This window comes from Capricornis sumatraensis, chromosome 12 (assembly GCF_032405125.1).
Source record: "Capricornis sumatraensis isolate serow.1 chromosome 12, serow.2, whole genome shotgun sequence".
Lineage (NCBI taxonomy): Eukaryota > Metazoa > Chordata > Mammalia > Artiodactyla > Bovidae > Capricornis > Capricornis sumatraensis.
Genome location: NC_091080.1, coordinates 32,558,035 through 32,581,031, shown reverse-complemented (window position 1 = coordinate 32,581,031; position 22,997 = coordinate 32,558,035). Strand labels below are relative to the sequence as shown.

General features: G+C 37.1%; 1 protein-coding gene across 1 annotated transcript in view; it reads left to right on the top strand.

Moving 5' to 3' along the window:
- The window catches only part of COG6 (component of oligomeric golgi complex 6), a 60,833-nt gene that overhangs the window by 2,932 nt on the left and 34,904 nt on the right, over nucleotides 1-22,997 (top strand). Inside the window, exons 3-12 of the mRNA XM_068984448.1 lie at nucleotides 2,562-2,633; nucleotides 4,570-4,628; nucleotides 8,180-8,291; nucleotides 10,166-10,248; nucleotides 10,612-10,682; nucleotides 13,678-13,771; nucleotides 19,466-19,594; nucleotides 19,672-19,763; nucleotides 21,245-21,309; nucleotides 22,413-22,504. Coding sequence (XP_068840549.1) covers nucleotides 2,562-2,633; nucleotides 4,570-4,628; nucleotides 8,180-8,291; nucleotides 10,166-10,248; nucleotides 10,612-10,682; nucleotides 13,678-13,771; nucleotides 19,466-19,594; nucleotides 19,672-19,763; nucleotides 21,245-21,309; nucleotides 22,413-22,504 — 869 coding nt within the window. The remainder of the gene's footprint in view (nucleotides 1-2,561; nucleotides 2,634-4,569; nucleotides 4,629-8,179; nucleotides 8,292-10,165; nucleotides 10,249-10,611; nucleotides 10,683-13,677; nucleotides 13,772-19,465; nucleotides 19,595-19,671; nucleotides 19,764-21,244; nucleotides 21,310-22,412; nucleotides 22,505-22,997) is intronic.

Here is a 22,997-nt window from a genome sequence, read left to right as displayed (position 1 = left end):
ATAGAAAATATAACTATTAACAATTCCTTGAGCAGCATCTTTCTTTGGATTGGTGTGATTTCTAAATCTGTAACCTCCACAAATGCTGCTTCTTAGAACATTGAAATATTTGCTCTGGGAAATTCTTTTATTAATTTTAGCATTTTAAACAGCAACAAAAAACCATTTCTCTGAGTGATTTTCCGGTAGAAATAGTCTCTCGTTGAATACACCTCTCTTGGATAACTATTTTTCCCTGGAGATTAATAGGGACCAAGGTCCGTCTAGTCAAGGCTATGGTTTTCCCAGTAGTCATGTATGGATGTGAGAGTTGGACTGTGAAGAAGGCTGAGCGCCGAAGAATTGATGCTTTTGAAGTGTGGTGTTGAAGAAGACTCTTGAGAGTCCCTTGGACTGCAAGGAGATCCAACCAGTCCATTCTGAAGGAGATCAGCCCTGGGATTTCTTTGAAAGGAATGATGCTGAAGCTGAAACTCCAGTACTTTGGCCACCTCATGCGAAGAGTTGACTCATTGGAAAAGACTCTGATGCTGGGAAGGGTTGGGGGCAGGAGGAGAAGGGGACGACAGAGGATGAGATGGCTGGATGGCATCACTGACTTGTTGGACGTGAGTCTGAGTGAACTCTGGGAGTTGGTGATGGACAGGGAGGCCTGGTGTGCTGTGATTCATGGGGTCGCAAAGAGTCGGACACGACTGAGAGCGACTGAACTGAACTGAACCTTACTGCATCCTAAATTATGAAATTTTCAGAGTAATTAAAATCATTTACTTAAGCTAATAAATAATTATTCATTATATTTGAGTGAGCAGTCTACTCATCATAAAGTGAAAATGAATTTTATTTATTATGTCATGTTATTAATTACCTTAAATTAGAGTGATATTACATAGTTAATATTTCTATGTGAGTTGTATCAAAGTGTCATATATGGTACCAGCGAGTGCTTAATAAACACCAGGCTATTTTTTTTTAAAGATTTATTATTTGTTTGTTTGTGCCCGCACTGGGTTTTCGTGCCTGCGCTGGGTCTTCGTTGCTTCACGTGGGCTTTCTCTGGTTGAGATGAGTAGGAGCTACTCTGCATTGCAGTGTACAGGTTCTAGGTGCTCAGGCTTCAGTAGTCGTGGTGCATGAGATTCGTTGTTCTGCTGCCTGTGGGATCTCCCCAGACCAGGGATTGAACCCTGTTTTCCCTGCACTAGCAGGCAGATTCTTAACCATAGACCACCAGGGAAGTCCAGTGTAGACTGTTTTTAACTGTGCAGTAGGATTTCATTGGCTGAAGTCTAATAATCTGGAAGGTTAAAAGGGAAGTTTGATAGTATTCATAAAACTAGGGAGGGATAGTAGTGATGAGCACATCTAAAGTGTACTCTTTAAACACCATTTCCCACTGAAAAGAAGTACCAAAGCGAGGAAGCCATAAAAGACTACTGGGAAGTGTCAAAAGGACTATGGAGCTAAGTTAAGGGGTTTCCACTGGTCAAAGATAGGATGATTTGTGGATCAGGAAGAATGACTGCAGTGGACTGAAGCTCGTCAAACATATTTATGTCCATGAACGATACTATATTATTTACAAGTCAGATTCATTCGGTGTACTGTAGTGCATGCTTAGTCCCTCAGCTGTGTCCAATTCTTTGCAGCCCCATGGACTGTAGCCTGCCAGGCTCCTCTGTCCATGGGATTTTCCAAGCAAGAATACTGGAAAGGGTTGCCATTTGCTAAAGTAAATATTAGGAATAAGTTATTCTTGACCTAGTTGGCTAATAATATAGTGCTAGTCTCATTAGATTATACAGTGAGATTTAAGGAAATAGATTAGTTTGCCTATTTGTATCTGTTTGCTGTTGCTGATATTTATTGCTATTTTGAAATCATTCTCCTATTCACTTCGACGCTGTTTAGGATCAACAGTAAGGTCAGAAATAGAACTATTACTTATGATTCTATTACACAAAAATAATCTCAGTATTTTTTTGTGTGGTCCTTCAGGACTTTCCTTGTGTTCTTCTGCACACATATATGTGTATTTTTCTGAAAAAAACATGGGGGGGTGTTGTATGTGTTTTATGAGCCCTTTTTTAGCCTTATATAGACATCTCTCCATAATAACACACGTGTGTGTGCATAGATATTATCATTGTTAATGGATGCACAGATTTCCATTGTGTGGTTGGAAATGTTTCACACTTGTCATTTGTTTTAGGCAACTCTGTGTTGATCATCTCTTACATATATTGTTGCACACTTATTTGATTAATTTCTTAGGATAAATTCTTAGTATGAGAATATGAATAAACATGTATTCATATTCTTAAAAATTTTCCATTTTCCTGTTATCAGACCCTTTCTAAAAAGAAATATGCTAGTTTTTAAAAATATCTTCATATTCTAGGCGTTATTCTTTTTCATCATTTTCAGTCTTAAATACAGAATCTTTTGTCATGCTTTGGCAAAAGAATATCATGGAACAAAAATAAAGATTTGGCTAAAATAAGAGAAATTTCTTTATCTAATGTTTTAACTATATCTAATGTTACTTTTTTCCTTTTCAGGAGCTTGAAAGCATACATGAAGATGTTCAAGCAATGAGCAGCTGTTGTAAAGATATGACAAGTCGCCTACAGGTCCGGTATACTGACGCATTTTAACCTAGTTCCTGATAACAGAGTAAACTTTCAGAAATTGCTAGATAAGTCTACAGAATGTGTGGATATCTGATACATCATGCCCTGTAGTAAGTTCGAATGTAAATTTTTAAAAATTATAACTCTCTTTGTGTTTCTTCAGTGATGGTTTACTAATATTGTGCAGTTAACTCCAGAAACTTTTGTATTTCGATCTTGCCAGTATAGAGATAACTGTGTGAAGTTTTGATAAACTTTTGAATTCCATAATATTCCACAAATGCAGCAGAAATAAATTCCTTAGTAGAAAGCCTTAGGAAACTTTCAGACTAAAGCTATGCCCAGTGAAGACCCAGCTTAATTATGATTTATACTCATTCTAAAAAATATCTCAGGAAAATGTCTGTAAGTGTAGGGCCATTTATTAAAGCAGTCTAAACCCCTAATTTGGCTGCAGAGTTAGCATTGATCTACATACTTCTGATTCGTTTAATGCCTTTATGTCTCTACCTGTCTCCAACCACTGACTTGTTTCTCCTCTCATTACTGACTGTCTTATCTTATAGTATTGCCCAGTTCAGGTCACTGAGAGAGAATCTCATTGGTACACTTGTTTGTTTCAGTTCACCTTATAAATGTTTTCCTAGTCTTTGAAATACCTTTTCATCAAGTTTTCATTCCTGATCCTTTCAGCTCTGGTTCAGGGTAGAGAGGATTGCTTAGTATGACTTGGTCAGGAACAGCACTCTGTCTTGTAGATGGGGCTATCTCTAATCTTCACCAGAACCCTCTATGAGGGGTATTTTTTGTATATTGAGTATCAGTGACTTAACTTACAACTTCATTCAGAGATTTCCTGGTAATTCAGCACATCCATAACTGAAGCCATGTTTTCCATCCTTCACTGGCCCTGCCAGTGCCTCTGTTTCACTAAAAAGCATCAGTTCAGTCAGTTCAGTCACTCAGTCGTGTCTGACTCTTTGCGACCCCATGAATCGCAGAACGCCAGGCCTCCCTGTCCATCACCAACTCCTGGAGTTCACTCAGACTCACGTCCATCGAGTCCGTGATGCCATCCAGCCATCTCATCCTCTGTCGTCTCCTTCTCCTCCTACCCCCAATCCCTCCCAGCATCAGAGTCTTTTCCAGTGAGTCAACTCTTCGCATGAGGTGGCCAAAGTACTGGAGTTTCAGCTTCAGCATCATTCCTTTCAAAGAAATCCCAGGGCTGATCTCCTTCAGAATGGACTGGTTGGATCTCCTTGCAGTCCAAGGGACTCTCAAGAGTCTTCTCCAACACCACACTTCAAAAGCATCAATTCTTCGGCACTCAGCTTTCTTCACAGTCCAACTCTCACATCCATACATGACCACAGGAAAAACCATAGCCTTGACTAGATGGACCTTTGTTGGCAAAGTAATGTCTTTGCTTTTGAATATGTTATCTAGGTTGGTCATAACTTTCCTTCCAAGGAGTAAGCATCTTTTAATTTCATGGCTGCAGTCACCATCTGCAGTGATTTTGGAGCCCCCCAAAATAAAGTCTGACACTGCTTCCACTGTTTCCCCATCTATTTGCCATGAAGTGATGGGACTGGATGGCATGGTCTTCATTTCCATCATGGTGACACCTTTTTCTTTCTTGTAAGCCTTAGCATTATGTGTATATTGAGAATTCTGAGTTCTTCTTTTTTAAAATTTATTTATTTTTCATTAGAGGATAATTACAATATTGTGTTGTTTTCTGCCTGAGTGAGTTCTTAAATGTAGTATGTGAGCCTTAAAACATCTGTTTCAATTTTTGGGGCCTTTTTTATATCTTTGAGTTCTGGAGTGTGATCTCATTTGCTGTTGAACTCCAGTAATTGGCAGTGTTAGTTTTCTGAAGTATAATAAAATTGAAATGTTCTAATATTAGATATGTTTATAATTTTAGGCAGCAAAGGAACAGACTCAGGATTTAATAGTAAAAACCACTAAACTTCAAGCTGAAAGGTAAGTTTTTCTTTATATAATCACTTCTTCCTTAATTTGGAGATAACTCATAAAACTATAAATAACTTCAAAGCAGAGTTAAAATAATCAAAAAAGTGATTAAAAAATGATACAAAATATGAGGTTTTAAGCTATTATCCAAGAGTAAAAAATAAATCAGTGTTTAGGAACATTGATAGCTGGGACTGAGATTATCCCTTTTTGGAAGTGATGATGTATTGTTTGTTTGCTATATCATTCAAAACTGACTGCTCTTTTAAACAAGCAGTAGATTTTTAAATTTTTTAGTAATTTTTATCTTTTCACAATTGCCTTTTATTTTTAACTTAATGATTATGTACGCTGCTACTGTCAAGGTACAGAACTGTTCCGTCACCACACATCTCTTTCCCATTGGTGCATGGACCATGGTGAGGAAAATTGCACACTATGCTGAAGAGATGGTTGGCTTCACAGAGCAGTGCACTCTAAGGAAAAGCAGGTGTTGAATTTCTGTATTCAGAACTAAGCATGTGCCTTGAGCATCAGATTAGAATGTTTTTAGTATCACAACACATCTTTTGAAAGAGAAGTTTCCTTGCGGTTAGAGACCCACCTGTGAATTTTTCTCTTATGTTTTTGTTGGCTGACATGAGAACAAGTGTGGATTCAATTGAAAATTATGTCTCAAACCAAGAGAGTAACAGATCACCAATCCCATATACAAAGCTTATTCAAACCCTTTCTGCTGCTGCTGCTAAGTCACTTCAGTCGTGTCCGACTCTGTGCTACCCCATATTCGGCAGCCCACCAGGCTCCCCCCGTCCCTGGGATTTGCCAGGCAAGAACACTGGAGTGGGTTGCCATTTCCTTCTCCAGTGCATGAACGTGAAAAGTGAAAGTGAAGTCGCTCAGTCGTGTCCGACTTTTAGCGACCCCATGGACTGCAGCCTACCAGGCTCCTCTGTCCATGGGATTTTCCAGGCAAGAGTACTGGAGTGGGGTGCCATTGCCTTCTCCTGGCCTGAGTTAAATCTTTCTCTTGCCATCTTTAGTATGTAGTACAATCTCTTGTAACTAATTGTTGGTTTGATTGAGTCTCTTTCCTACAAAGCTGAGCTCCTTGAGAACAGTGACAGCCTCTTATTCTCTCTTTATGTCTCAGTGCAAAACACATTGTAGATTCAGTGTGTGATTTTGAGTGAATATATATGAACTTTGTTTTTAATATTGGCGAAATCACTATTTATTATGTATTTTTTTGGTCTCTTGGAAAGGCCCATCAGCCATATTTCTCTCTCGTGAATGTTCATGTTTTTCTTTGAGGTGTAGTATGTTACAGTGGAAAGGATGTAGTCCTTGAAGAGCTGAATTCTAATTAAATCGTAGGTAAGAGCTCATTAGATTTTTAATCTTACATGAGTTTTTTGTTAACTCCTTCAGGTTCAGTTATCACATCTGAAAAAAAGGAATAATAAGCTACATCACAGGGTTGTTGTGATGGATGAGTGATTTATATTGAGTGCTGAACACACTGCCTGACACACCTCAAGGAGTACTATCCTTCATATCCCTCTCCGCTTTTTAGACAGAGATGTGTAGTACATCTTGTTTCTTCATTGACTTTGGCGACTGGAAACAGAAGCTTTTCTGTACTTAATTAGATAGTTTTCCTCTGCTGTGTTGCTTATGTTCTCATTCTTTTTTTATTATTTAATAGTTTTTATTTTGATTGTGTTATTTGCTATAAAGTACTTACTGTAACTTAGGTTTTGATATTACAGTTTACATAAAAATATAAAAGCAATTTATTTTGCCCAAATATACATGTGAAAATCCAAAACATATGTGATACATATTCTTTCATTGCCCTGTGAAAGGTTAGGAGAAGGCAAGCAAAAATCACATTTTTCTTCTTCTCCTTTTATTTACATGTATAAAACTTGAAGAAAATTGCAATCAGATGTAACGTCACCACCTAGACATAGCTACTGTTAATGTGGTGTCTTTTCTCTCAGTTAGTATGTGCGCATACTGAATTAACAGCTGACCCTTGAACAACACAGGTTTGAACTGCACAGGTCCACTTATATATATATATATATTTTTTTTTGTAGTCCTACACATTCCACAGTGGGTTGGAGCTTCTACTCCAGAGGGCTGGCTGTAATATTATATGCAGATTTTCCTCTGTACAGGGCAGGGTAGGAGTCCCTGACCCACACATTATTTAAGGGTCAGCTGTACTAGATTCAGTTAAAACATAATGAAAAAGTAAACTAAAGAGATTGATTTTCCTTTGTGCCCAGTAAATTGACTGTGAAGATAGATCCAAAAGAAACTCCCGAAAGATTTTCATTGAAACGGTTAATTTGTACAGTCTCAAGGAATTTTATGAAGTGTTATCATTAATTTAAATGCTGTGTGATAATGATTTGAGCTTCTGAAAGTATAAAACAAAACATGTTAAGGTAACTTGTAGATATTGTACTTAATAAGATAATTAAGGACATAGGTTTTTTAAATCCATATAGATTTAAGTAGGTGCTTTGCATTGTTATTTGAGAAAAATAGAGCATTACTGCCACCCGGAGGGCTTTTTCTTTTTAGCTCTTGTCATTCTTTGGGAGCGGTTGACATAGTGAACTTAAACCTGGAAACCCAAGAGTCCAAACAAAACAAAGATGGCATGCGTTGTTCTGTCTGTTCAGATAGTGTTTGTTCAGTTTCATTTGAATATTTTGAAATTGGAGAATATTACTGCCCTGTGAATACTACTAGTGAAACACTTTAGTTTTATTTGTATATCTTCAAATCTAAAATCTAGAAGGCAGGAATGTTGAATTTCTGCTCATGTGGTTTGTATTCCTGACTTGCCGTTAGATTGTGACCCAACTCAGTCCTGCAGGTCTAATTGCAGACTCAAGTGTGCTTTTTCCTAATTGCCAGCTAGTCTAACTTGGCTGCACTCAGATAATATAATCTGAAAAGATGTTTTTTTGTTTGTTTGTCATGATAGTGTGCAGAAAAAGTGGGGAAGACAAAATGGAGGAGTGATTTCTTTTTTGGATTGATGAAGAATTACTAGATGAGTTCTTGACTTCAATTGCTAACCTAAAGTAAATAATAGGCTTGAATTTTGATTTCTTGTGTACTTCATGTACAAGCTTCAAAGGCTTAGAACTTTTTAGTAACTGAGAAGAAATTAATTGGCTTATGTCTCTCTTACAACTTTGTTACCATAAGGTGAACTATTCACATACATATAAGTGGCTAAGGATTTGTATTGCCTGTACCATTCATGAACTTATTTCTCCTTTTGCATAAAGGTTAGTTCATCATTTTACTGTGGCCTCTTACTGTGCCCTCTGCAGAGGTAGGACAATATCAGCTAATTGACCACGTACGTGCTCGATGAGCTGCTAATATTTGAGACAGAAATGAGGCTTCTGAAGATACTGAGACAGTTTCACGTCTTTGTCTTAAAAGTTATGAGAGATGTAACTTGTTTTAATGCTATGTAAAATGCATAATGTGCTTGATTTTCTGTTGCCTTTTTAAAAATATTACAGTCAAAGATTAGAAATAAGAGCACAAGTGGCAGATGCCTTCTTATCCAAGTTCCAGCTGACTTCTGACGAAATGAGTCTTCTCCGAGGTACACGAGAAGGACCCATCACTGAGGTACTTTGCTTTCTGTTGAAATCACTTAAAGCACAGCAGTTACAGATGTTATAGAGAAATCACTCTTTTTTAAGGCTTTATTTTACCACCTGAAATTTTTTTGATTTAAAAATGTTTTTAAGGTGAGCAATTTAAGGTACAGATTTTAAATTATCTTATTTTTTTCAAAGCAGTACGTGTACTTCTTTTTTGTTTTTGAGGAGTCAGAGTACAAAAAGGCTTATAAGGAAAGCCTACATCACCTCATCACCTATTCCACTCCTTTCCATCTCTAAGTCCTTTGGCAACCGTTTTCAATCTTGTTAATTGCTTCTTTTGTAGATTCTGTATTCTGGACCTCTGGTGAAAAGGAGTATGCTTTGGATATCGATGTTAACTATTTTCTACGGATGAGCTACCATGGGCTAAGAGTGATTAGCCTCTCCCTCCACAGCTCCTTTCCCCCCGCACATACGTGTTCTCTTTTCTTCCGCCTTACAGTGCAGTTATATGGCGTGTTCTGTTTACATTGCAGTGATGTTGCAATGATCACATGTTCTTTCACAACTTTTGGTCTTTCCTGAGATTAGGAACTCCTTACCTTTTCATCTGATTCTTTTCTGAACCCATGCCATTCTTTCCAAAACTTCAAGCTATAAAGCCTCTCAAAACGCTAAACAACAAGGAAAATTATCATTCCTCTTTTTTTCCCTTTGAAGATACTCAGTTTTTCTTGATAAGAATCTTTTAATGTCCTAACTGGGAGGAACTGCAAACTTGTGCCTGGGGTCTGAGGGCAGGAAGAGTTCCTGAGGAGGGCCAGGGTCGGGGGCTGACTGAGTGACTCTTGATAGATGTCACTGTTATCTTACTGCCTGGGCTGGGATGGAACCCGTCCCTTGAGTGTAGGGTGTTAAGTAGGTGAGAGAATTGTAGGTACCTTACCTATTGGTATTTATTGCCTTTATAGTTTGAGGAACTTTGTGTATTTTAAATATGTGACATCACACCTTCCCTCCCCCCCGCCTCAGCAGAAATAATCAACAGTATTAGGGATTTTAAAACATTAAAAAGTGTTTTTGTTCATCAAAGAAAAATAACTCATCAGCTACTTTTCATGGTTGGAACACTATTTGTGGCTATCTGGAAACTAAGGCTCCAGTACCTTTTTATAGAGGGGAAAAAAAGCTGGGAGTTCAGCATTGGTCAACTCGTGTATGTTTATACATCCAACTTTGCATTCCGCTCCTGGATGAGGGGGCAAGAAAGGGTATACGATAGACACAGAAACCATCATCTCCTGTGATGATGAAGCCATCCTGGGTTTTCTACATCTTAAGATATGTAATACATAGCATGTTTTTCTTTATGTTACAATCTTCAGGTTTATATTACTCTTTCACAAAACTGTATATGTCTTGAAGACAGAAATTTTGTCTTTATAAACTTTTTATCTCCGCATCTTAGTACACTGTTTGGCATATACTAGACATCAAATTAATATATGTTTTAAAATGTGAATAATGGGCTTCCCTGGTGGCTCACCTCATAAAGAATTCACCTGCAATGCGGGAGACCTGGGTTTGATCCCTGGGTTGGGAAGATCCCCTGGAGAAGGGAAGGGCCACCCACTCCAGTATTCTGGCTTGAAGAATTTCATGTATAGTCTATGGGGTCACAAAGAGTCTGGGGGATGCGACTGAGCAACTTTCACTTCACTAAATATCTATTATACATTTTATAAAAATTTAGAGAAAGTTGAGATAAGTATAAGGAAGGCTTCATTAGAGTAGGTAGAATAATTTCTTTTTCTTTTGTTGTGATATTTCAATTTAGAGCAATACAGTTTTACCTGAAAACATGGAAACTTTAAATTTACATTCTTAATTTTAAAGGATTTTTTCAAGGCACTGGGAAGAGTAAAACAGATTCATAATGATGTTAAAGTTCTCTTGCGTACAAACCAACAAACAGCAGGGTGAGTAGCCTTTTCAGTTCATGACTGTGTTGCCACTTGTATTTGCAAAATTTTAAAGATTCTCCAGATTCTTAAAGTGTATGGCATTACATAAAATAGAAATTTAATCTTCATGTGTCTTTGGATAAAGAGGAAGTTATACCCTGATGTTTAGTGTAAAACAGCAGTTGAGTGTCTAAGTGATGGTATTAAAACTTGGCAACATTTATTTAATGATTAAAAAATTATAAAAAAAATTATTCCACAAAATGATAAAAAGTTAATAGGGTATAATGAAATCATTCTGTAATTAAAATAATTAGATTCTTAGATTTAGCTATTGGCTAAAACTTTTAAATAAATTATAATCTTTAATTTTTTTAGTTTAGAAATTATGGAGCAAATGGCCTTGCTTCAAGAAACATCTTACGAAAGACTTTACCGGTGGGCTCAAAGTAAGTGGTTTCCTTGATGCAGTCTAGATTCATGAATGCTTGATTTTATTTCACTTAGTATTTATTTGATAACATATTTTGATTTTAGTAATCAAAAAATTTGAACATACTGTAACTTGTGTTTGCCTCATAAGTACTATAATTCAGGTTCTATATATGATTAAGGATGGAAATGAAAAAATATTAAAGTCAGTATTTGTGCCCCAGATTATCTTAAGGTTGATTAGACATCCCTTGTTGTTAATATAATCGTTACGATGAATTAGTTTTCTGTTGCTGCTGTAACAAATTTATCTCAGTCTTAACGGGTTAAAATAAAACGTAAGTTTATCATTTTATAGTTCTGTAGTCAGAAGTCACCATGCTAAAATGAAAAGATGTGCATTTCTGGAGGCTCTAGGGAATAATCTGTTGCCTTGCTCATTCACTTTTTTGGCATAACTTAGTTCTTTGAGTCTGAGGACTGAGCTCTGAGTTTCCTTGCCGGCTGCCACAGGGTTTTCCCACTTCTAGAGGCCGCCTGCATTGGCTTGTGGCCCCTTCCTCCATCTTTGAAGCCAGCAGTGGTAGATGGAGTCGCTTTCTCACTTTGAATCTCTCCTGTCTCTTCTTCCATCTCGTATCTCTGACTTTTCTGCTAGCCTCTTCCACTTTTAAGACCTAGATGATTACCTTGGACCCATTTAAGTGATCTGGGAAAATGTCCCTGTTTAACGTCATCTCACACACTAGTAAAGTAATGCTTAAAATTCTCCAAGCCAGGCTTCAGCAATACGTGAACCGTGAACTTCCAGATGTTTATACTGGTTTTAGAAAAGGCAAAGGAACCAGAGATCAAATTGCCAACATCAGCTAGATCATCGAAAAAGCAAGAGAGTTCCAGAAAAACATCTACTTCTGCTCTATTGACTATGCCAAAGCCTTTGACTGTGTGGATCACAATAAACTGGAAAAATCTGAAGTAGGTGGGAATACCAGACCACCTGACCTGCCTCTTGAGAAACCTGTATGCAGGTCAGGAAGCAGCACTTAGAAGTGGACAGGGAACAACAGACTGGTTCCAAATACGAAAAGGAGTATGTCAAGGCTATATATTGTCACCCTGCTTATTTAACTTATATGCAGAGTACATCATGTGAAATGCTGGGCTGGAGGAAGCACAAGCTGGAATCAAGATTGCCAGGAGAAATATCAATAACTTCAGATATGCAGATGACACCACCCTTATGGCAGAAAGTGAAGAGGAACTAAAAAGTCTCTTGATGAAAGTAAAAGAGGAGAGTGAAAAAGTTGGCTTAAAGCTCAACATTCAGAAAACGAAGATCATGGCAGCCAGTCCCATCACTTCATGGGAAATAGATGGAGAAACAGTGGGCACAGTGGCTGACTTTATTTTTTGGGCTCCAAAATCACTGCAGATGGTGATTGTAGCCATGAAATTAAAAGACACTTACTCCTTGGAAGAAAATTTATGACCAACCTAGACAGCATATTAAAAAGCAGAGACATTACTTTGCCAACAAAGGTCTGTCTAGTCAAGGCTGTGGTTTTTCCAGTGGTCATGTATGGATGTGAGAGTTAGACTATAAAGAAAGCTGGGCACTGAAGAATTGATGCTTTTGAACTGTGGTGTTGGAGAAGATTCTTGAGTGTCCCTTGGACTGCAAGGAGATCCAACCAGTCCATCCTAAAGGAGACCAGTCCTGGGTGTTCATTGGAAGGACTGATGTTGAAGCTAAAATGCCAATACTTTGGGCACCTGATGCCAAGAGCTGATTCATTTGAAAAGACTGATGCTGGGAAAGATTGAGGGCAGGAGGAGAAGGGGACGACATAGGATGACATGGGTGGATGGCATCACCGACTCAATAGACATGGATTTGGGTGGACTCTGGGAGTTGGTGATGGACAGGGAGGCCTGGCGTGCTGCGATTCATGGGGTCGCAAAGAGTCGGACATGACTGAGCAAGTGAACTGAACTGACCTGAAGGTCCATCCCCTTAATTCCATCTGCAAAGTCTCTTTTGCTTCATAAAATAACATATTCACAGGTTTCGGTGATTAGGGATCTTGAGAGGACCGTTATTTTGCCTACCACAAGTGGTTCATGTATTTATTTTTGTTTTAAAATGTTTCAATAGTGTGTTAGTAGAATTACCTGTTAAAAACAAAGGAACATGAGGTCTTCACCTAGGAAAGGTTGGGAATTTCTGAACATGTCCTGTTTTTTGAACAGAGTAGACATTTAATCAGTATTTTGTAGATAGAATAGTAGATAAAATTTTACTAGTATGTATTAGTTACCCATATAAACATCTAGCAAACTGCTTAAAGTGCCCCTGGGGTAAAGAACTGGTGATGAATATTTAGTATTCCCTTCCCTTTTTGACATTGCTGTGTGTATAGCAGTTATTCGGAGAAGGCAATGGCACCCCACCCCAGTACTCTTGCCCGGAAAATCCCATGAACGGAGGAGTCTGGTAGGCTGCGGTCCATGGAGTCCCTAAGAGTTGGACACAACTGAGTGACTTCACTTTCACTTTTTCACTTTCATGCATTGGAGAAGGAAATGGCAACCCACTCCAGTGTTCTTGCCTGGAGAATCCCAGGGACCGGGGAGCCTGCTGGCTGTTGTCTATGGGGTCGCACAGAGTCGGACACGACTGAAGCGACACAGCAGCAGCAGCAGCAGCAGCAGCAGCAGCATAGCAGTTATTTATTGTATGAGTGTTCATTGATTGGTTTCTTCAGAACTCTAGTTTCTTATAATAATAAAATGTGTTGTATACCACATAGCAGATATGGTCTATTGAAGTTAAATAGATATTTAAGCTTGAATGTTTAGTTTAGCAGCATTAACTAGTTTTTTATTGGTATGTTCTCTAGGCTTTTCCAAGCATTTTTTAAATGTGGTATTTAGACTCTGGTTGTTCAATGGACATAATAAAGGCCTAATTGTATTTTAACAAGTATTACAAGGTTAATTCTTTTTCAGGTGAATGCAGAACCTTGACACAAGAATCATGTGACGTATCTCCAGTACTGACTCAGGCAATGGAAGCCCTGCAGGACAGACCTGTCTTATATAAGTGAGTGACTTTTTCCTAATTAATAAAAAAGCAGATTTGCTTTTCCTTTGGTAATTTATATTGAATTTCAGTGTTAATCAAATTTATATACAATAATTTGAGCAATATAATAATTTACAGTGATATTTTTATTTCATCTGGGTACCGCTGGAGCATCTGCCTAATTGCATATTAATGCTATAGAATGCAACACACATATAAAAACCAAGATGTCCCAGTATCTAGACTGTCTCTTATTTATTCAGAGGTTAAGGTCTTTCCCACATTCTGCCATCTCATTGATTACCTTGGAATTGTATGTAACTAAAACTCCTGTATTAACACTGCCCTGGAGGGGTGGAAGTCAAATAGACTAATAAATAATAATTACCCAGAGATGAGAAAAGAAGATTTAAAATTAGAATTCCATTAGTAGGATTCCAGAAAAGAAAGAGTTCAGGTTTTTAATCCTGTAAGTTATGGCAGCCAGGTGCTATGTGATAATGCTTTGGATAAGAACTTCATGCATTATTAACTTATATATTTTTTATTTTTCTGTGTTTTAGTTTTCTTTTACTTTTCAAGTCCTTTTTTTGTCTTCAGTCTTTAAACTTTTTAGTTTGTATTGGGGTATAGCCAATTAACAATACTGTGTTAGTTTCAAGAGAACAGGGAAGGGACTCAGCCATACATATACATGTATCCGTTCTCCCCTAAGCCTCCCTCTCATCCAGGTTTGCATAGAACATTGAGTAGAGTTCCATGTGCTGTACAGTAGGTCCTTGTTGGTTATCTGTTTTGAATATAGCAACGAGTACATGACCTCCTCAAACTCCCTAACGACCCTTTCCCCTTCATCAACCATAAGTGCATTTTCTAAGTCTGTGCATCTTTCTGTTTTGTGAGTTCATCTGTTTTCATTTGTTTTTACATTCCACATACACAGGTTGTCATACGCTATTTCTCCTTCTCTGTCTGGCTTACTTGACTCAGTATGACACTCTAGATCCATCCATGTTGCCGCAAATGGCACTATGTTGTTCTTTTAATGGCTGAGTAATAGTCCCTTGTATACATGTCCCACATCTTTTTATCCATTCCTTCAAATCCTGTTTCATTCTTAATGTCTGGAATAGTGTGAACATGGGAAGACCATGTAGGGAGTTAAAATTCGGGAAACAGAAAGCCAGAGAACTCATGGATTCAGTCCTGCTCTGAGTCATGTCTTCTATATGATTCTATATTTTTAGAAGATTTCCTTGTAACTCTGTTTTCTGATTAGAACATTACTTGTCCTGTAATAAGATTTTAGAACACAAATGATGGGACTTGTGTTACTTACTGAGTACTCACTATATGTTAAGCACAGTTCCAAGTGTGGCACGCTTACCATCAATAAAACATCGCCTTCAACTTGCTTTACTTTATGGAACCAGATGTAAACAAATCAGCTTTAATGTATACATTAAGTGCTTTTCTAAAAGTCAAGTCTCAAGTGCTTTGTGGCTCGAGTAGTCGGTGGTGGGGAAGGAGGTGTACATTAGAGAAAGTTTCTTCCGGGAAGTAGGTATAAAGTGAGTTCTGAAGGTTAATAAGCATTTTCCAAGATGAAAAGGGAGGAGAGAACATCCCAGATTTATGGAACAGCAGGTGCTAGTGCATGGGTTGAGGAGGAACGTGTACCTCTAGGGACTCGCAGAAGCTGGTTGCCGGGTTAGTAGCAGGAGCTGGATCACAATAGATCTGCATGTTGTGCAGGTTCCTGGGATAAGCTGATGCTCATTATTGACCATCAGCTCAGCAGATCTTAGCGTCTTCGAAATTTCTTTCCCAGTTTTTTCACTGTAAGGTATGGGTGTTTGGTTATAATTATAGTACCTGAAACATTTGGTGCTTGTTCAATGATGTGTAACAGTGTCCACAGATTCATATTTGTTCACAAGGTTAATTGTTTTTTAAAAAGGTCTTCATGTATTTTGGGCCTCTGAAAAGGTCAGCTGACTTCTACTGTATAAATGTATTTTTTCTAAGTTTTGATTCTCGATGAACACTTGGAAAGGAGCAGTATTGCATAACGGTTTAAATGGTGGGCTCTGAGTTAGACTGGGTGTGTGTTTGTGTGTGTGTGTTTTTTTTTTTTTTTAGATTTTTTGATGAACCCACATACCTTTATAGGCTTCAGTTTTCTTGAGCTGTGAAATGAGGATGAAAATAGTGCTTGTCTTGCTGGCTTGTTGTGAAGATTAAAATTGGAATGTTCTCATAAGGTGTTGAACATCATGCTTTACTCATCACAAAGTACTGGCTATTATTTTTATTTTGAAAGGAGATAAAGTGGAAAATTTTTAGCTAAAGAGAAGTGTATTTAAGGCCTACCTGACAGCAAAGCAAAATGCTTGAGAGACAATAGAACTGAAATAGGCAAAGAAGATGTATCTTCACAGGACACACAGGGGATGGGGGCCATAGTGCAGTATGGATGGTTAAACACTTGGATGTTGAATGCGGGAGAAGGAAACTTTTAGCATCACTTCATGGGAAATAGATGGGGAAACAGTGGAAACAGTGTCAGACTTTATTTTTGGGGGCTTCAAAATCACTGCAGATGGTGACTGCAGCCTTGAAATTAAAAGACACTTAGTCCTTGGAAGAAAAGTTATGACCAACCTAGATAGCATATTCAAAAGCAGAGACATTACTTTGCCGACTAAGGTCCATCTAGTCAAGGCTATGATTTTTCCTGTGGTCATGTATGGATGTGAGAGTTGGACTGTGAAGAAGGCTGAGCGCTGAAGAATTGATGCTTTTGAAGTGTGGTGTTGGAGAAGACTCTAGTGAGTCCCTTGGACTGCAAGGAGATCCAACCAGTCCATTCTGAAGGAGATCAGCCCTGAGATTTCTTTGAAAGGAATGATGCTAAAGCTGAAACTCCAGTACTTTGGGTACCTCATGCGAAGAGTTGACTCATTGGAAAAGACTCTGATGCTGGGAGGGATTGGGGGCAGGAGGAGAAGGGGATGACAGAGGATGAGATGGCTGGATGGCATCACAGACTTGATGGACGTGAGTCTGAGTGAACTCTGGGAGTTGGCGATGGACAGGGAGGCCTGGTGTGCTGCGGTTCATGGGGTCTCAAAGAGTCGGACACGACTGAGCAAATGAACTGAACTGAAGTACCATAAGATCAACGCTGAAAAAGAGAAAATTGGCCTTTCATCTTAAGTAATCACTTGTTTTCAAAGCAGTGGTTTCCTTAAATTTAGGGACAAACTTTATAATGTATTATGTTAACCACCAGATGGCACTATATGAACTTGATTTAAATAAAGTAGAGACACTTCACTCTTCATTATTGAGTCTCAAATGTATAGGTATCACATTTAAGAAAACGTCAGTTATTAAAGTCTTTGGGGAAAATTGTCATACTCAGGTTTTATTAGGTCTTATATAACTGGAATGCTAATGCATTATTAACTTTTAATACATCAAGTACAGAAGTGTTTTCAAAAAGAAATTTATTCCAAGTAGAAATGGACAAATTAATGTTGTCTTCTTTTCACTGGTAAACCTTCAGCATGTCAATTATTAAAGGATATAGTAATATATACAATGCTGATTTTTTTTCATTCTTTATTTCTTGCATTTCTTAGAGAGGCTTTTACATTATTCTTTGACTCTTTTTGGACAAAATTTTTTCATTTTATTTGCTTTTTGACCAGAATTTTTCCTTTTCTATTATGGATAAACATAAAAACTGGGGATATTGGTTTTTTAACTAGAGGCATTTTAGAATATTTACATAATTTTGACATTCACTTTTGTAAACCTGCATTTTCAGTTTTTGACCTTTGTTGGAAAAGAGTCTCTTTTTGGTCAAGGAAATTTTCTTTTGTCTCTGGGAAAAGATATTTCATGTCTTCAGATACCACTGAAGGTTCATTTCAGCTCATGCTCTTCTTGCTTCAAATTATATCTGTTGCAGGAAAATTAACATTAATATAAATGTTTATTTATATTTTATAGTAAAAAGATTAGATTCTAGTGTTTGTCAGACTTTTAAAATTGCCCCTCCCTGCATTTAAAATGCCAGTGGATTCACTGGTTTTTAATATAACTTGTGGTCACAGTGAATAGTCCTAGAAACAGAAGTTACATTGTTTCTATTTATTATGCAGTCATTTGGGTCCCCAGGGGAAGATAAGTTTTACATATTTAAAAAGTTTGTGAATTTTGTGCTGTCATAAATCTGATCACAAGTCACTTCATAGAACTGATGGTCTTTAAAGGAAGACATTCTGTACCCTAAGCATTTACATTTTTAAGAGCATGAGGGAAGAAATAGAAATAAGCACCTTGGTTCTAATTTGTTTAAAAAAACAAAGTGAATGTAAAGCAACTGTGCACTTTTGCAAAACTTAGCTTGATAACTGCATTTTCATCTTGACGTATTGCTGGTATGTCACTGCATGGAATTTCAAAACCATTTCCTTTTAACTAAAACCAAAAACCACACACAACCATGATCTGGTTACTGGTACATAGTCCTTTAAGAAGGCTCAGAGTCCTAACAATTTATTGCTGTTGATTGCCTCGCTACACTTTCATTTAAAAATATGCCCCATTTCTAGCTTTCTTCTGTTAAAAAAGAAAATGTGGGTTTTTTCATGAAATCAATAGTAGATTAAAGAAAGCAGTGTAGCCTAAGAAATTCTTTTGAAAACTTTGGTGAAATTTTTGTAACTTTTCTTTATATATAGGGTAATGAAATAATTTTCAACATTTAGTAGAGTACTGTTCAGAGATGTAAAAGTTCATGGATCTAGAATCTGCTGGCATGGGACTACGAAAAAATATTTTGTTTTCCTGTGTGTCTTTAAACCAGAACTTTCAGTTGGGCAACAGCGGCGACAGTGAGAAGCAAAGGCTGATTCTAGTCAGGGAGACAGGGACTCTTGGTAACTTTAAGCCATCCTATCATTTGACCCTAAATGGTCTGAGCTTCCAGTTCAAAGTCTTTTTTCCCTAAAAATTTCCTCAGCCTTGAAAGTCTTCCCTCTGCCCCATCGACTATAATTGATAACTTGTAAATATATGTAAAAGAAAGTATTTGCTCTTAATGCATAACTGGTCAGTAAATTCAATTAGCATGTAATATGTTTAACATTGGAGTCAAAATAAGCTTTTAAATATGAATAGTATATTTTGGTGGTATTTGGTATAATTTGGACAAATTTTGGTGGTATTGTAATAATATACGTGAGAGTTTTTTAATGTAGAAGGAAAAGTCTTATATTTTGAATTGCAGAGTTCTAACTGTAACCAGCCTCTGAGAACCATATACTAGGCTTTCTGTGTGCAATGGAGTGTCATGTTTTGGACAAGGGGTGGGCGCTGAAACCTGTAGAATTCAGGGTTTCCACCTTGTCTCAAATTTTACTTTTACCAAATCCCCTACTCTATCCGTTATTGCCACAACCTCTGTTACTGATTGTAAATCCCTGCGTTCCTTCTTAGACATAAAAAGATACAGCTTTGGATTCAATTATCACTATGATAAAGTTATTTATTAAATATTTTTTGTTGTTTAAAGCAGTATTGCTTGAGAGAACTGTGTAAAAAAAAGTGTTAGATAGCTTATCTGAGAAAGTGCATAAATAGTTTGATATAGCCATTAGGAAGAAAAACAATTGTTTGTTAATAACTTGTCTCTTCTAGGTATACCTTAGATGAGTTTGGAACAGCCAGAAGAAGTACAGTGGTTCGTGGATTCATTGATGCTCTTACAAGAGGGGGCCCAGGAGGTACCCCTAGACCCATTGAAATGCATTCCCATGACCCTTTGAGGTATAGTAGCAGACAGTATTGGGGTATTCAGTGTTTTTCTGAAGGAAATTTTCACTAACATTTAGTTTTTCCATTAGATACGTAGGAGATATGTTGGCTTGGCTCCATCAAGCTACTGCTTCTGAAAAAGAACACCTTGAAGCTCTTCTGAAGCATGTAACTACACAAGGTGGGTCAGCCGGCGGCTGCTGCTCATCTGAGATGTAGCACGTCACACAGGATCTCTCTGTTTCTGTTCTCGCTGCTGTTTTTCATGGAAATAAACTCTTCACCCCAGGTGATTCAGTAAGCGGCCTAATGAGTCTTCCTTTCTCTAGTTTCCCCTTTTCTAGTGAATTCTTCTCCATCACTGTCATTTTGTGACACAACTGATAACATTTTTATACCGGACCCTTGGGGCCTTCCCTAGTGAGCCAGGACCCCTCTGCTCCCCTTTCGAGGTGCCTCTGGAGTGCCTGGTGTATGTTGTCTCAGATCTTGTACGGCACTGTCCTCTAAAGGCTAAAGGGGATGTTGTCTCCGTTTTGTCTACAAGCACACAAGCTCGTTGACTTTTCTTAAGGTCCTGAAGCTCCTACTTCTTTCTTTTCTATTAATACTACTCAGCCCCTTTTTTCATTCTCATGTGACTGTTTCAGAATTTTTTGAATAATTGCCTATGTACTGAATGTACTTAAAATTTTTGTCTTAATTTCAAAGAAGAAAAATGATTATTTTTGAGTTGCTAACATCTGTTTGCAGAATTTCTGGTCTTTTTAGTTGTGACTGTCTTGAGATACCTGTGATAGAAGGGGTTAGTGGATAATTAAGATGTTCTGGTTTTGATGGGAAGGGAAGGGACGTGTTGTGGGGGGTGTCTCTTGCCTGTCTTGCATGGTGCGGCCCCACACCATGCTGGTTCATCAGGTCACCTTCCAGGAGAGTCTGGTATGCAAATGGGTGCAGGACTCAACCTCCTCACTGATACTCAGACTAGATTCAGTGTCTGTGATAGATTGGCACACAGTCTGCATTGTTTAAAGTTGTTTTCTGTTACTCTAATAACTGAGTTTAAAAGAATGTATTTCTTAAAAGCTGTTAGTAACGTATACATGAGAGGCCGCATTAAGAGGCAGGAAGAAAATAATTGGAGTTAGAAATAGGTTCTTCCGTGGGAATGGCATGAATTCTTCTAAACTTCAGTTTCTCCATCTGTGAAAATGAAGGTGGTTACAAGCTGTACATGTCCAAGTACACGGTACAGACCTTGACAAGTGGTCAGTAATTAGTAAATGTCAGTGTTTCCATTAAATTGTAAGGTGTGTTTTCCATCTTATACCTGCAGTTTGTGTGCTTAGTATGTCTGCCTAGAATAAGGAGTTTGTGGAACAGATCCTAATACATCTACTCATCACCTCCTTCAGTTAATTAATTTCACAATCTTTTTCATTAATCAGCAGTCAAATGAATTGATAGAGCTTTAGGTTCAGATATTAATATAGTTAGTAATATCCTAAAAGATATTGAACTTAATAAAATACCATTAATGGTTATTTAAAATGTTTATCATTAATGCCATTAATCACAGGTATTAGTGTTTGTTGATTTTTTGTACTTCTGTGAAACAGTGCAATATGAAAAAAATTTCAGTTATGTTATAATTAACCGTAGGTGTTGAAGAAAATATTCAAGAAGTTGTTGGCCATATCACTGAGGGTGTGTGCAGGCCACTAAAGGTAAAATACTTTGTATATATTATATCAAATATGTGTTATGTGGTTAAATTATTGCCTTATTTGGAGTTTAAAGAAATAACAACTTGAGCTGTAATTTTGTCAAATTAACACATTAATGTTGGATAATAAAACTCATTTTAAAATAATCATTGCCAATTTTCTATGCAAGGTTTTTGTATACTATTACATGTATTTATAATGTAAAATATTTTAGCAGATCATATTCATTGGTATTACAACATACTCCAAAATCGAAATGCTTTCAAAAGTCTTTATTGAACATCTCCTGCGTGTGTATTACCCTGCTAAGTGCTGCAGAGATGTAAAAGGAATAGAAAATACAATGTCTGTTTAGAATCTAATTAGAAAACAAGAAGACATAATGTTTTCTGCAGCTTAAGCATAGATGTAGTATAATATGTAAGTAAGCACATTCAGTGTAGTTTCAATTGTATTTTTTAGTTAGGGAATGTGAAGTAAGGGAAAGATTAGTGAAGGATGGGTTTTAATTAGAAAGATTCCCAGTAGTTAATCTTGAGCATTTCAAGTTAATTTTGAACTAGATCTGAGATATTGCCCTGGTAGTATTATAATTAGACAAATATGTTGGAGCCAACTCAAGATCCATCTGCTTTCCTGTTCTCTAATTAATATTAAAAGAAACTTAGTTTAGTTGTTTAAAGGTAAAACTTTTTTCATTTTTTTCCCCTTACTATTGGTTCATAGAGCAATACCATTTTACTGATAATTTTAGGCATGTAACAGCTGCTTTGCAGTTTAGTGCTGAACAAAATTCCATTATATGCTGGTTAAAAAAACCTCCAGATGATCTTATTGTATTGATTATTTCTGATAGCAGTTGCCTTGAGCCAAATTCTGTAGGTAATGGATCATTTGTTCATAGAGTATACCTGTGTTAAATTTTTTGTGTTGTTTTACCATCCTCTGATTTAATATTCAGATATTACTTATTTAGAAGGAAGTTTGTGATTTCTATAATCATGAAATTTAATCTCTTTAATGCTGTTCACACCACATGTGATTAATGAAGAAAAAGTTACACTTTTAAGAAATGTTTAATTTTTTGTCACATATTTTAATAGGTTCGAATTGAACAAGTAATAGTTGCTGAACCTGGGGCAGTTTTATTATATAAAATTTCTAACCTCCTCAAATTTTACCACCACACAATCAGGTAAGTGGAATGGTTAAATGTGCTCATTACATCCCATGTCTACTTCATTTCAGTTAGAGCACAGTATAGTATTTATGTGTGTGTGTGTATTCTATTTGTTGACTAAGTGAACCTCCACACCATGTGAGTCATTATTTGCATATTATACATGTTGTAGTTTGAGGTCCGTCATTTCCTTTTTCCTGTCTTTTCCAGGCGTAACCGTACACACACACACACACACACACACACACACACACACACACACATTTGCACACGCACAGCTTATATAGCAGTATAAGTCTATAATAGAAGTATTTTTTGAGTCCTTCTGTATTCGAGATCCATGGCACTTAAAGCAGCTCTGTATTATACTCAGAACGGCATAATTAGTAAAATGTCCTATTCTGAATGTAAATAACATAAATTCTTCTTTAACATTTAGTTTTCCATTAGTGGTAAAACAGAATCATAGCTTTATCTTTTCTAAGTACTATTAATAGCTATCTTATCT